General features: G+C 39.4%; 1 protein-coding gene across 1 annotated transcript in view; it reads right to left on the reverse strand.

Moving 5' to 3' along the window:
* Positions 1-8,098, reverse strand: part of LOC127574152 (arf-GAP with SH3 domain, ANK repeat and PH domain-containing protein 1-like) — a 210,002-nt gene extending 201,904 nt beyond the window's left edge. Inside the window, 1 exon segment of the mRNA XM_052022915.1 lies at positions 7,636-8,098. Coding sequence (XP_051878875.1) covers positions 7,636-7,761 — 126 coding nt within the window. The 5' untranslated portion in view covers positions 7,762-8,098.
* Between the last annotated feature and the right edge of the window lie 5,365 nt (positions 8,099-13,463).

Below are 13,463 nucleotides of genomic sequence, written 5' to 3' on the forward strand. Positions count from 1 at the left end.
ACAAAACTTCCAGAAAAACAAGATTGACAAAAAGCTTGTATGGAAACAGCTCATTTGCAAATTTTGTTTTGCTAAGCAGTAACAAGCAACAGCAATATTGTCTTCATGCCATCTTTGGAAAAATGTTCATTTTTTTGATTCCATTGTAGTGCATGTTATTTACATCAAGCCCTCATTATTCATTATACATTCCACTTCAAAAATCTGTCACAACAATGGGAAAGTGCTCAATTAGGTAAATCTGATTTAGTTCAATACAAAGATAGCAAGTCTGCACTTGCCCTTGTGCAACTGCAGTATCTCAACTCCATTCTGCTTCTATTACCAATCAGCTCCAATTTCAAATCCAATCATGACAGCTTTTGAATGGACAAATGAAATATTGCATCAGTCGTCCACACGCAGAGATATCCCAGCCCAGAAGTTGCTATAATCACAATTTTTACAATTTATAATATAATCAATGCCTAATCAGTTGCATTAATAATACACTAACTTTTAAAACAACTAATGAGAGCAAGGGACCTAAACAGACTGATGAAACTCTTAAGTAATGCAATATTGTTCTGCACTAAATTCCAGGTTACTAAATTTAAATATTAATGCATTTTCACCAGGTAATTTGTTTAATTAAATCCCAATAAAATAGCTAACTGCCTGCACTTTGCTGAGTAGGGCCACAACACTCACTACTCAGTTTCACCACTCCCCTACATTTACCCTTGCTTGGATCTGCATGGGAAGAATATCCTGGACCCGGCCTACAAGGAAATCATTTTGCATGGATAGGCAAGATGGCAAATCCTCAGCTTTACTCGAGCTTTTGAAGTACTTCTGAACTTCCCTAATATTCAAAAATTATTAAAAGTAACATTAAAAAAAATTAAAGTTATACTTAGAAAAACATAAAACAAAAATATTTAAATAATTAAAGATGTTGGTGCAAATACAAATAATTAAAAATGTAATAAACCTTATTTTAACTTTTCTGCCTTGCCAGCTGCAAAACCCAACTTAAAAACGAATCATCACAGATCCTGTGCAAGACCCAAAATCAGTGAGCTGTTGCAGAGTCCAGATCATACTGACAAATTCTCCAGCTGGAATGTGTCAGCAAGTTCAGGACTTCCACGTTTGGAAGCACATGCTTGTTTGCACTTAGACATAAATGCCAACATTTCACCGCAGGATTGACAGCATTTGCCAGCAAGATTCAGTCAAATAATTGCTCATTAGTTCAACTCTAAGAAAAAAAATATTTTTTTTTACAAAATGCTGTGAGGCAAGTTGTTCCAGGAGGGAATACTTAATGACTTTGCCCTTCTCCATTCCTGCAGAGAGTCATTTCCAACACTGTTCTAGTTGCTGAGTTCTAATGAGTCCTCCAAATGTTGTCATGGGAAGATCAGCCAAAACAGCAGGCTAACTTAACACAATATCATTTACAGACAGATGTTCTTCAATGAATTAACTCATTAGACCCAAGAAACATCCTGCAATATTCATCTCCATTTAATATCGAAACAGAATGGCACACAGTTCAGTTATAGTAAACAAACAACACAGAACACAAAATGCTGGAGGAACTCAGCAGGTCAGGCAGCATCCATAGAGGGAAATGAATAGACGATGTTTCGGGCAGAAACCCTTCATCAGCACTGGAAAAGGAGAGGGCAGAAGCCAGAATAAACGGGGAGGGGAAGGAGCATTAGCTGGCAGGTGATAGGCAAGTCCAGGTGACGGGGGGATGATAGGTAGGTAGGTGGGGTGAAAGGGAATGATGAGAGAAGCTGGGAGGTGATGGGTGGAAGAGGCAAAGGGCGGAAGAAAGAATCTGATAGGAGAGCCCTCTCTCCTTCAAAGTACAAAAATGTAGTAACAAATGTACAGTACAAAAATTAGGTTACAAAATAAATTCCAGTTTAAATTCTACATTCAATAAAGTTCATAGTAAAACTAGACATTAAATAAAGAGCACTTCTAAAGAATCAGTTAACTGAAACACAATGAAATATCAGGAATTTGATGATATACTGATGCAAATACATAGTTCTACATTTGCCACAAGACTTAACTATGATGTCCAGTAATCTTGTATACATTTAAGTGGGAACAGACATAATGGAATTTTTATTGCAGCCAATCACCTCGACCAACTTCTGAAAGCAAAGAGAAATTTATAATTTCTCAATCTGTGAAAATGATGCATTCCTGGGAAACATTTCATTCAGCAATTATGTAGTATGGGTATTTTGGTAGCGTGGTGTGCTGTTTGTTGTCGTGAAAAAAAACCTTTGTAAATCATAGACATGCAGCCCAAAATGTCAATGACCATACAGCGCAAATTTTTGAGCTGGATCATAAACCGGGGAATCACTACATAATTTGTCAAATTTGTGTCACACTGTATATGTGGATAATCTTAAAATGCATTAAATATCAAAGCAAAAAATTTGCATTACTAAATAAAACTTTTGCATTCCTGCAATGTTTTAAATTTTGAAGGCATTCCAAAGGAATGAGAGACCATTAATTAACAAACATACAACTCTGGGGGGGTTTTATTACTGAGAGTGGCAAAGGCAGTGGGGTTTAAAAGTAGAATTCAGAAGAGTAGAAACAACTTTGCTGAAACCTTTGCACACTTTTTAAATTCCCTGGTCAATTGTAAAGGCTTGAATAAGAACCCCAAAACACCACATTGCCTGAACTGTGTAAATAACTGGTTTAGAATATTCATTTCACTACTACTTCAAGTTTTGACCTGTCATTTGTGTAAACAGAAGCTAAATTCTGACTTCTGACAATATATACACCCACTACCACTGGTCAAACCAAATGGCTCAGCAAATGCCAAAACACTGGAGCAGAAACTAAATATTTCAGCAGTCACTGCATTCCAATTACACTCAATTTTACACACCCAATGTCTCACACCAGAATAACACAAGCCAACTTTGATGTATGGCCCATATATTCCTCCAAAACACAGAATATCATTGCTTACAATCAGGTATCCATGCAGTATGCTGAAAATTGTCTGGGTCCTTGAAAATCATCCAAATTATGAGTTGCCATGATGCTCAATATGATTTGTCAATCAAAAAATGTGACCAGTTCAAATTTGATTTACAAATTACACAGTGGAGAAATACAAGTCTGCACCAGTATGCATTAAAACTATAATTGCATTTCAAATCAATTGTCAATAAAACGTAACATTTATTCTCCATATTCTCTCTTCAAACACAAGAGAATAACAGTAAGTCATTCATCCCCTCTTACCTGCTCTGCCAGTCGATAGGATCACAGTGGATCTTCTACTTCAGTGCCACTTTCCTGCACTAACCCTATGTCCCTTGACATTTAAAAATCAATCCCTTTCTAGAATACTCAACAACTGAGCTTCCACAGCCATCTTGAATAGAGAATTCCAGAGGTTCACTACTCTTTGGATAAAAAAAATTCTTCTCATCTGTTTGACTAGCCCAGCCCTTATTGCAAGAGTGTGATCCTTGATCCTAGACACCCCAACCTGGGGACCATCACTGTGCATCTACCCTGCCAATCCCTTTAAATACACTTGAATATATTACACTTTATCTCTTCACCCAATCATTAATAGAGATTGTGAACAGCCAGGGCCCCAGCACTGATCACAGCCTCTCAATCTAAAAAATGACCCATTTATTCTTGTGTCCCAACCGTTAATCAATCCTCAGTCCATGCCAATATACTACCCCCAAAACAATGTTCTAATTTTGTTTAATGCTCTCTCGTGTGGCACTGCATTAAAGCTGTTCTGAATGTCCCATACACATCAACTGTTTACCCTCATCTATCCTACTAGTCACAACCTCAAAAAATTGCAAGGGACTTGTCAGACATGATTTGTCTTTCATAAATCAATGTCAACTCTGATCAATCCTTTTTATTATTTTCCAAATGTGTTGCTACTTCCTTATTAAAAGATAACATTCTGCCTATAACTGATGTCAGAGTAACCAGTTCTACTATTGCTTGTTTCCTACCTCCTTTCTTAGAGCAGGATACATTTGCTATCTTTCACATCCTCACAGATGTGAGGACCATTCTAGAGCCTATGAAATTATGGAAATTGGCAACCGGTACCTTCATCTCATATCCATAGATAGCCCCTTCAAAAGTGTATATGCAGGTTATCAAATCCTGGGGATTTATCACCTTTTACTCTTATTAATTTCACCAATACTAGTTTTTTTTTTAAACAAATGATAATTTCTTTAAACTTCTTACTTTAGACCTATAGTCCTCCACTATTGTTTTTTGTGTTTTCTTCCATAAAAATCAGACAAAATATTAATTTCTCCAGTTTCCTTTTCCTCATTTCTCATCTCAATCCACAAGAGACTCACATAACTTGTCCTAAACATTTCTTTGTTTGTTACACATCTACAGAATCCCTTTTCATTTTTCTCTTTAGCCTACTCTTGTATTCTACTTACCTTATCAATACCTTGGTCCTCTGCTGAACTGAGAAATTTTCCCAATCCTTTTTCTTGATTTAATACTCTTTCTCTTGATGACCATGGCTAAAATCACTGTTCCTGTTAGATCTGTCTTGTCTTAAAGGAGCAGTTGCTTGGCAAGTTCTGTATTAATTCTTTAAAACTTTTCCACTGTGACTTTCGGATCACATCTTTTAATCTAGCTTAGGTGAGGAAAATCTAGAAATGCATCTTTTTTCTTGCAGAATAAGTTGCAGTTGCAGGACTTTATGCTACAACAAGATCTTAATCTCACCACATAATTATGTTCTGCTGTGAGCAGGTTTCATTATCTTAAGAGTTCGCTGATCATAGATCAATACATTACAAATCAATATCTTTCACAGCACAAGAAAACACTGAATATTTCAAAACAGCCAGTGGAACAAGAATGTGATATTTCAAAGAATACTCACTTTAAAATAATGTTACTAGGCATGTACTTACTACGTAGAAACACCTTCCGAAATAATTTTCAATATAAAAAGGGTTTACCATATCACTGGAGATCATTGCTTTATCATAGAAAAATATGGCACAGGAGGTGGCCAGTCTATTATGTCAATCAAAAAAGCCACCAAGCCTAATCCCACCTGGTCCATTGCCCTGCGAGTTCTGCCTCTTCTAAATACATATCCAAGTAATTTATAAATCTGAAGAGGATTTATGCATCGACCTACCTTTCGATTAGTGAGTTCTAGACCCTACAATCATCAGTATAAAGAGGCCTTATCATCTCTTCCCATCTAATCCTTTTATCAAATTCTTTAAATCTATGCCCTCTCTGCTAAAAGAAATTGGTCCTTTCTTCTTACTCTCTCAATTTTAAGAGTCCCATTAATTTTTTACTGCAGCTTCGTTTGTTTCAAAGAAAATAACACCAAGCCTATCCAATCTTCCTTCAGTTAAAATTTTCCAGTCTTAGCAACGTAGTCTTAAATATCCAGTGCATCCTCTCCAGTGCAAACGTGTCTTTACTAATAATGTGGTGATCAGAATTCTATGCAGTACTTAAGCTGCGCAGTTCTATCACTTTGCCCTGTCTTCTGTTAAAAAGCATGCCCAATGCCTTTTTAACCACCTCAACCAACCTATACTGCAAACTTTCAGCATCTGCAAACATGCAGTCCAAGGTGCCCACGTTTCTCTGCACTTCTCAGTATCCTTATTGTGTTGTTGCACCTCCCCAAATGCATTACAATGCTGGATTGCATTTCATTTGTTACCTTTCTGCCCAATTGACCAGAAAGTTTAGTCTTTCCGGTCAGTTGGGCAGAAAGGTAAACCTAAACCCAAGTGTCAATTATTATTAATATACTCTCCAAAAAGCAAGGGACTGAGTACCATGCCTTTTGGAATCCTGCTGATAACAGACTTCCAATCACCACACACAATCAAATCCCTTTGGCTTTCTGCTACTAAGCAAATTTCCCACTCTTAGGTCCCAAGGACTATTAACGTTTGACCAGCCTGCCATGAGTCACCTTGTCAAAAACATAGCTGAAATCCATGTTGACTACATCAAGCACTATCCTCAATGACCTTCTCCATTACCCATTATTATCAAGAATCCTTATTACACGAACTGAATGAAATCTTAGTCCAACCCAAGTACATTCCTGTATCTTTTAATAGACCAAAAAGAAATATGGCAATGAAATGCAAGCATTAACATTTCTAATCATGTTATGCAAATAACATTGATCATTTGAACATAGCACTATGAAAACATTAAGTTCAATATTAACAACATTGTCAGTACAACTACCATGCTCCACAATCCAAATATAATAGAAGTACACAATTTTTTCTTGCGATTATATTCCCTGCCAGCAGTCTTGGTCTTAGCTAGGTGCTGAATCAAGATAAGATGCCTTGCCCCAATAAGATAATAATCACAGAAGAATTCAAACTATGTCCACCCTATACTATGCACTCAACACCCAGTTCAGCAATATCACAAGCCACAGAGCCTCTGAGGAGTCTTGTTCTCATCTTCCTCAAAGAAGGATACTGCAAAGTTACAATAAGGGCATTCTGATTTTGTTTTAAGAAAAGAAAATATCTTAAAAATTGAGACACAAGAAGTACATTGAGAATGCCACAGTTTTCTCAGCAAACCCAGAAATGAATTGAGTGAGCAAAGGCATAGCCTTAGGCCCTGTTGCCACTTCAATTCCACACCAATAACAATCCTGAAATGTCAGAGACTGTGAAAAAGCCAATAAAGAAAAACAATAATTAAGACTTCATAGTCTTCATCAATCAAGATGCAAAGCCAGCAACACTGAACCATGTAAAAAGCATTACATATGAAATTAGAGAAAATGAGGAACTAAGAAGATGGAAATTACAATTTTGATTATTCGTTCCTGCATGATGGTGACAGAAAATCCAACTGACGTTTTAAGTTTAACATGCTAAAAAATCAGCAGTCTGGAAAGATTGAGAATACCCTGAACACAGGAATAATACAATTCACTAGTCCTTCGCCAACATGTTACAGCAATACAAACGCAGTGGTACAAATCTGCCTTGCACAAGCTCTGCCAAGACATCGGGGGCTGTGGTGGGGGGGGGGTGGGGGGGGGGGGGGGGGGGGGGGGGGAGAGACAAGAAATGTTTCGTAAATCTTTTGCTGACACATGCACACAAAAGAAATATTAAAATAATGTAGAAGGGGCATAGGTCCCAAGTTCCTCTGCATGCACGTTCTCCTGAAACTGAGTGGAATCATGCAATATCCCATAACAACAACAAGGGAAATGTGGTTCAAATTAAAATAAAAGGGGGATGCGGGATGAGAGTTGGTGTCTCGATGAGCAACAGCAGCAACTGGAGATGCAACAAGACCCATCACTAACTACAAGAGCTCGCCCCCCAAGCACCTTAATTATGCAACCACCAAATGCGCAGACTTTACTAGAAGCAGCAAGAGAGGGAGGAACACACACAGCAACGTGCCGGGAGGAAGAACCAGCGGGATCTGCAGCACAAGACAGATGGCTGCCTTTCTCCCAGCCCCCTTGTTTTGCTTGATCCTCCTTCCTTCCTGTGCCAGCCTCTCTCTTTCTCCCCACTTGATCCGCTCGAATGCACCACTCCTTACCTCCTCAAGCAGGGACGCCGTGTTCCTGCAGTTGAGCAGCTTGGTGGTGAAGCTGGACGTGGTCGGCGAGTTGTAGTCCTCCGTCGTCTCGGCGATGAACTCCGACACCGATATTTGATCGGGCATCCTTCACAGCGGCGACGGAGAGAGGGAGGGAAGGAAGAAAGGTGGGCGGGCAAAGCGGTGAGGAAAGCCGAGGGTCCAGGTGGTGATGGTGTGGGAGGGGATGGGGGGGGAAAGGGGGGGTAATAATGAAGAAGAAACAATAGGAGAGCAGATTAATCACAAGCGCCCGCACCGACGCGACAGCAGCCGGAGGATTTTTTTTCCACTGCGCTACCCCGCGCACGCGCGCCCTACGTCTCTCCCTCCAGCCCCGCAATCGGTTGTGTGCGCGTGTTGCGCGCGCACGCGCCTCGCTTGAGGCCGGCGGTTGCCCGCCCGGTCTCGCGGCGCGCCCGGGGTGGCTGGTCACGTGCCCCCGCCTCCCTCTGTCAAAGAAACAAGGAAGTGCACTGCGCGTGCGCCGAACGGAGCTCCATCAATGCCTCGCCCCCCCCCCCCCCAACCTCCCGCTTGTATTTCTTTGTTTGTTGAGGGTTTCCACCACTCTCATCCGCAGAGGCAAAGTTTTCTGCCAGTGACCTTATTCTCTACCATGCAGCTCTACCCGAAAGGATGGTTCTGCTGAGCAACAAGGGCAGAAGCACAAAAGGAATATTGTCTGGGTTGCTACCTGAACCATATGCAAATTGGCAGTGGTTCAAACAGATTACAGAATTGAATGTGCAGTTTAAGGAGTAATGTGAGAGAAAAGGGCTTCAATTTATGGGGCACCAGCATCACTATTAGGGAACGAGGAAGTTGTTCTGTTAGGACGAGCTATGGTTGAGTAGTCCTTGGACCAGCATCCTGACCAATCTCAGACCTAGGCCTGTAGAGATGAAATTAATCCAAGTTATGGCAGGGAAGATTCAGGTGGAACCTTCAGGAAACTGAAATTGAGGGCATAGTTTTAAGGTAACAGGGGGAAGTTTCAAGGAGATGTGTAGGGTAAGTTTTTGTTTTCACACAGAGAATGGCAGGTGCCTGGAACATGGAGGTGGTGGAAGCAGATACAATGGTAATGTTTAAGAGGCATTTAGACTGACACATGAACAGACAGGGAATGGAGGGATATAAACCATGGGCAGACTGATATGCATTTTAAATTGGCATCATGGTTGGCACAGACATGGTGGGCCAAAGGGCCTGTTCCTGTGCTGTACTGTTTTATGTTCTAAAGGGCAAGATATTGCTTTGTAACTATCTGGGCAATGATAACCAAGTGTGTGATAGAAAAGCACAATGCATACAACAATAAGAATACAACAACAAATAGGGTCAAAGTAAGGAATAATGATTTAAAGACAAAAGTAAAGATTCTATTTGAATGCAAAAAGGATGATCTTATTGAAACATAAGATCCTGAGGGGGATTGACAGGCTAGATGTTAGGAGAGGTTGTGTTATCTAGAACTAGAGACATTGTTTTCACATAAGGGGTTGTCCATTTAAGCTGAAGATAAGGAGAACCATGAACCTTTGGAATTCTCTACTTTAGAGAGCTGTGGAGACAGTTATTAAATATATTCAAGGGGTGATTCAAACTACAAAGAGTCAAGAGCTTTTGGAGAGCATGGGAAAATGGTGTTGGGGCGCAGACTGAATCAGCCATGATCTTATTGAATGACAGAACAGGCTGGAGGAACTGATTCACCTAACCCTATTCCTGTTTCTTGTGTTCTTGTGAAAAGTATCATTGTGGAAGTATCTACATGTCCCCTAACAGCTGTATTAATATGTAGAGTATTAATAAAGATATAATAGGGACTTGTAATAAAGATGATGCAATCATCATGAATAACTTTTATCTTCATCTAAATTAAATTTATCAAATTGGTAGAGGTAATCCTGAGGATAAGTTCATGGAATAGTTTTGTAGAACAATATGTCATCAACCCAACTAAGGAACAGTTTATTTTGGATCCAGTCGTGTGTAATACGTCAGGATTAATTTGTGATCTCCTTGTTAAAGGTCCTGGTGAACATAATATAATCAAACTTCTCTTTCAATTGAGAGTAATCAGCTTTGGTCCAAAACCAAAGTAACTAAATTTAAATGAAAGCAATCATATTATTGTGTGGTAGTGTTGGATAAAGTAGATTGGAATATCATATTAAAGAAGATGGTAGTTAAGCATTTAAAGAAATAATTCAAATATTACAGCAGAGATACAACCAGGGGAAATAAGGATTCAATTGGAAATGGGAGCCAGAATGTGGGCCAAATACACAGTTTACGGATGTTATGAAAGAAAAAAGCCTATACTGTTACAAATAATAGGGGTTGGACTGTAGATTGGGAAAATTGTAAAGACCAGCAAAGATTAACTAAAAAAGAGAGAAAATAAAATAGTGAAGAAAGTTTTCAAGGCTACTCTGAGTGTATAAGAAGGCAGAGAAATGCAAAATTAATGTTGGTACCTTAGAAGCTAAGACAAGTAAATTAATAATGTGGATAATGAAATAACAGTAATATTTTTAAAAAAATTGTAAATTCACAATAAAGGACACAAAAATATAACAAAGACTAATTGGAAATCAGACCACAAAAGAGAGAGGAACTTACAGTAAATAATAAAAAAAGGTCCTCTGTTAATTAATGGAACTAAAGGCTGAAACTTCTCTGAACGAGGGCCTGAATGCCGTTTCTGAAGGAAGTGGCTGCAGGATCATGGATGCATAATTGTGATCTTCCAAAAATTCCCTACTATCTGGAAAGATCCCATTGGATTGGAAAGCCACAAATGTAACATCTCTATTCATGAAAGGAAAGAGAGAGGAAGGGAGAGGGGAGGAGGGAGGAGAGAAGAGAGGAGGAAGGAAGAGAGAGAGAAAGAGAGAGAGAGAAAATATAGGGACTGTGGGCTGGTTAGACTAACATCTGTCCATTTGGTAATGCTGGAAATCCATTACTGAGGAAGTGGTAACAAGATACTTAGAAAATCATAATATCATTAGGCAGAGTAAAGGGTTTCATGAGAGGGAAGTATTGTTTGACAAATTTAGTAGAATCTTTTGAGGGATATAACTATCAGGATATGCAAAGGAGAATCACCAGGTATAGTGTATTTGAATTTCCAAATAACATTTGAAAAATGTGTTTCAAAATGGTTACTGCAGCACAGTTTAAGGACTTGGTTTACAGCTAGATTGTGTATATCCATGAATAGGGGATTGGTTAACTGACAGAGAAAGACAGAGTAGGGATAACCTTGTCAGTTTCAGACTGGCAAACTGTAACTGGTGAGGTACCAGATGGGATCAATAAATAGCTAAAGCCTCAGCTACTTAAAACCTACATTAGTAATCCAGAGAAAATGACTGTGTATATTGTATCCGACATTAACAGGTGAAAAAGTAAAAAAGGACACTGAGTCAGCAAAGGGGTATAGGTTGTGAGTGGGCAAAACAATACCTCCCTGTCCTTCCTCTTTCCCCTTTCCTCACACATTCGCCTTTCCTTCCTCCCTCCACTCCCATTGCCCGCACTCCTCTCACTCCCCACCCCTTTCCCTCTCTTAGACCCTCCCCCCCCACTTCTTGTCTCATGCAATATGCACACCAACCTGTCAGAGGAAATGGTCTGTGCCAGTTAAGCAGACTGTTGTCAGTTGAAACAATGGAACAGACATGGATCTTGAACCACCGTACCTGAAAGGAGAAGGTTAAGAGAAGGGCATCCAACTTACCAGCCAGATAGCAGGATAACTGGTGCAACACCCTCAGCTTGCAACCAGTTCCACACCCCCATACGTTTCCCCCTTGAGTTTACCACACTTTGTATATTATTATTGTAAAAGCATGCCAGAAACAACAGAAGCAAATATTTATTTGTATTTCGGGAATGCCTATTCTACTTGTCTGTTTGGTTTTAAAGGATGGAGTGAACATATTTGAATGGCCCTATATAAACAATGAGTTTATATGACAATGACAAGCACGTTCTACATTATGGCATCATGGTTGTTCTCTCCTCAACAAAAAATAAGCAGTGGGTGAGCATATGATACAAAAGGAACCTGTGACATATCGAAGTGGCTAGAGTTTATGTTATGATTCCCCAAAACCCTCTCTGGGTTAGCTTCAGAGTCCACAGTAATTTCCTATTACCAAATCATGAATTTAAGTGATGCAGACTTAAATTCAGTTGTTCTAACCTTTTATCCTAGGATGGTATTTTCACTCTTGCATCAACTAGCAAGCTAAGTCTTTATTTCACACTATTTTCAAATTTCTGGGATTTAAAATAATTCAGACTTGTTTTGAAATTTGTTTTAGCAACAGGTTTACCAATGTCCCAGTGGACTTTTTACCCCACGTTATGGATACTTTGAAAAATCATAATAATTCAGATATTGTATATCCACTGGATGTTTGTGATTTCAATTACTGTCAGCTAATCCAAATGTAACAAATTGTTTATATAGGGCCATTCAAATATGTTCACTCCATCCTTTAAAACCAAACAGACAAGTAGAATAGGCGTTCCCAAAATACAAATAAATATTTGCTTCTGTTGTTTCTGGCATGCTTTTACAATAATAATATACCTTGAGCTCAATACAACAGGTCCTTCCTGGAACTGTTGTGTGGGACATAAACTGGGGAGCTGTAGCAAGTTGCATTTTAGGGTATACACTACCAACAAAATGACATGAACTAGCATTCAAAATGGCATGGGCCTTCCGCTCTTTTTTATCCTTTGTCTGTGGTTTAAAACTAATGCACTTGTTCTTGAAATACTTGGCTAAAACTTTTAATAAATAAAATAATTAGCTTCAGAAGCCATGCAGTGAAAGTATAATTCTCTGGAATGTGCTGTTCTTCCTGGCTTTCTTTCCCCAGTTTAATGGCCTGTTCAAAGACTGCCCCAGAGAAAACATACTTCAGATTGCATGCTCCAACTGAGCATTTGTGCAACTGCAGCTTGCACAACTCTAGGGCTATGGATCTTTCCACATAGCAACGTGAGATTCACCACCAAGCACCCGGAGCCGTGATTTCTTTCATAAATTAGCAGACTCTCTGAATCAGGTTCAGAGAGTTCTCAGGTATGCTTTTGCATTTAACGTTTACCATTAGACTCTCAAAATTTTGGGCGGTTCAAAATATGTGACAGCCCCTCATCATGACCAAGTATCTGTGAAATAATGATAGCAACACAATGGCATTGGAGGTAGTGCAGCTATCTCACAGTTCCAGTGACCTGAGTTTGATTCTGATCTCAGGTGCTATCTATGTGGAATTTGCACGTTCTCCCAGGCACTATGGTTTCCTCCAACATCTCAATTATACACTGGTTGTTAGTGTAATTGGCTACTATAAATTGCCCCTCATGATGGTGGCTGGTGGGAGAATCAGGGTGAAGTTGATGGGCATGTGAGAGAAAATAGAAAATAGAATGTAGAACAGTACAGCACAGGAACAGGCCCTTTGGCCCACCATGTCTGTGCTGACCATAATGCCATTTTAAACTAACCTGCCTGAACATGGTCCATATCCCTCCATCCCATGCCTGTTCCTGTGTCTGTCTAAATACCTCTTAAACATTACTGTTGTATCTTCCACCATCTCCCCTGGCAGCGCGTTCCAAGCACCTATTACTCTCTGTGTAAAAGGAAACATGACTTGCAAATCTCCTTTAAACTTTTCCCCTCCCACCTTAAATCTATGCCCTCTAGTATTTGACATTTCTAATTATCTACCCTATCTATGCCTCCCATA

This window comes from Pristis pectinata, chromosome 9 (assembly GCF_009764475.1).
Source record: "Pristis pectinata isolate sPriPec2 chromosome 9, sPriPec2.1.pri, whole genome shotgun sequence".
Classification (NCBI taxonomy): domain Eukaryota; kingdom Metazoa; phylum Chordata; class Chondrichthyes; order Rhinopristiformes; family Pristidae; genus Pristis; species Pristis pectinata.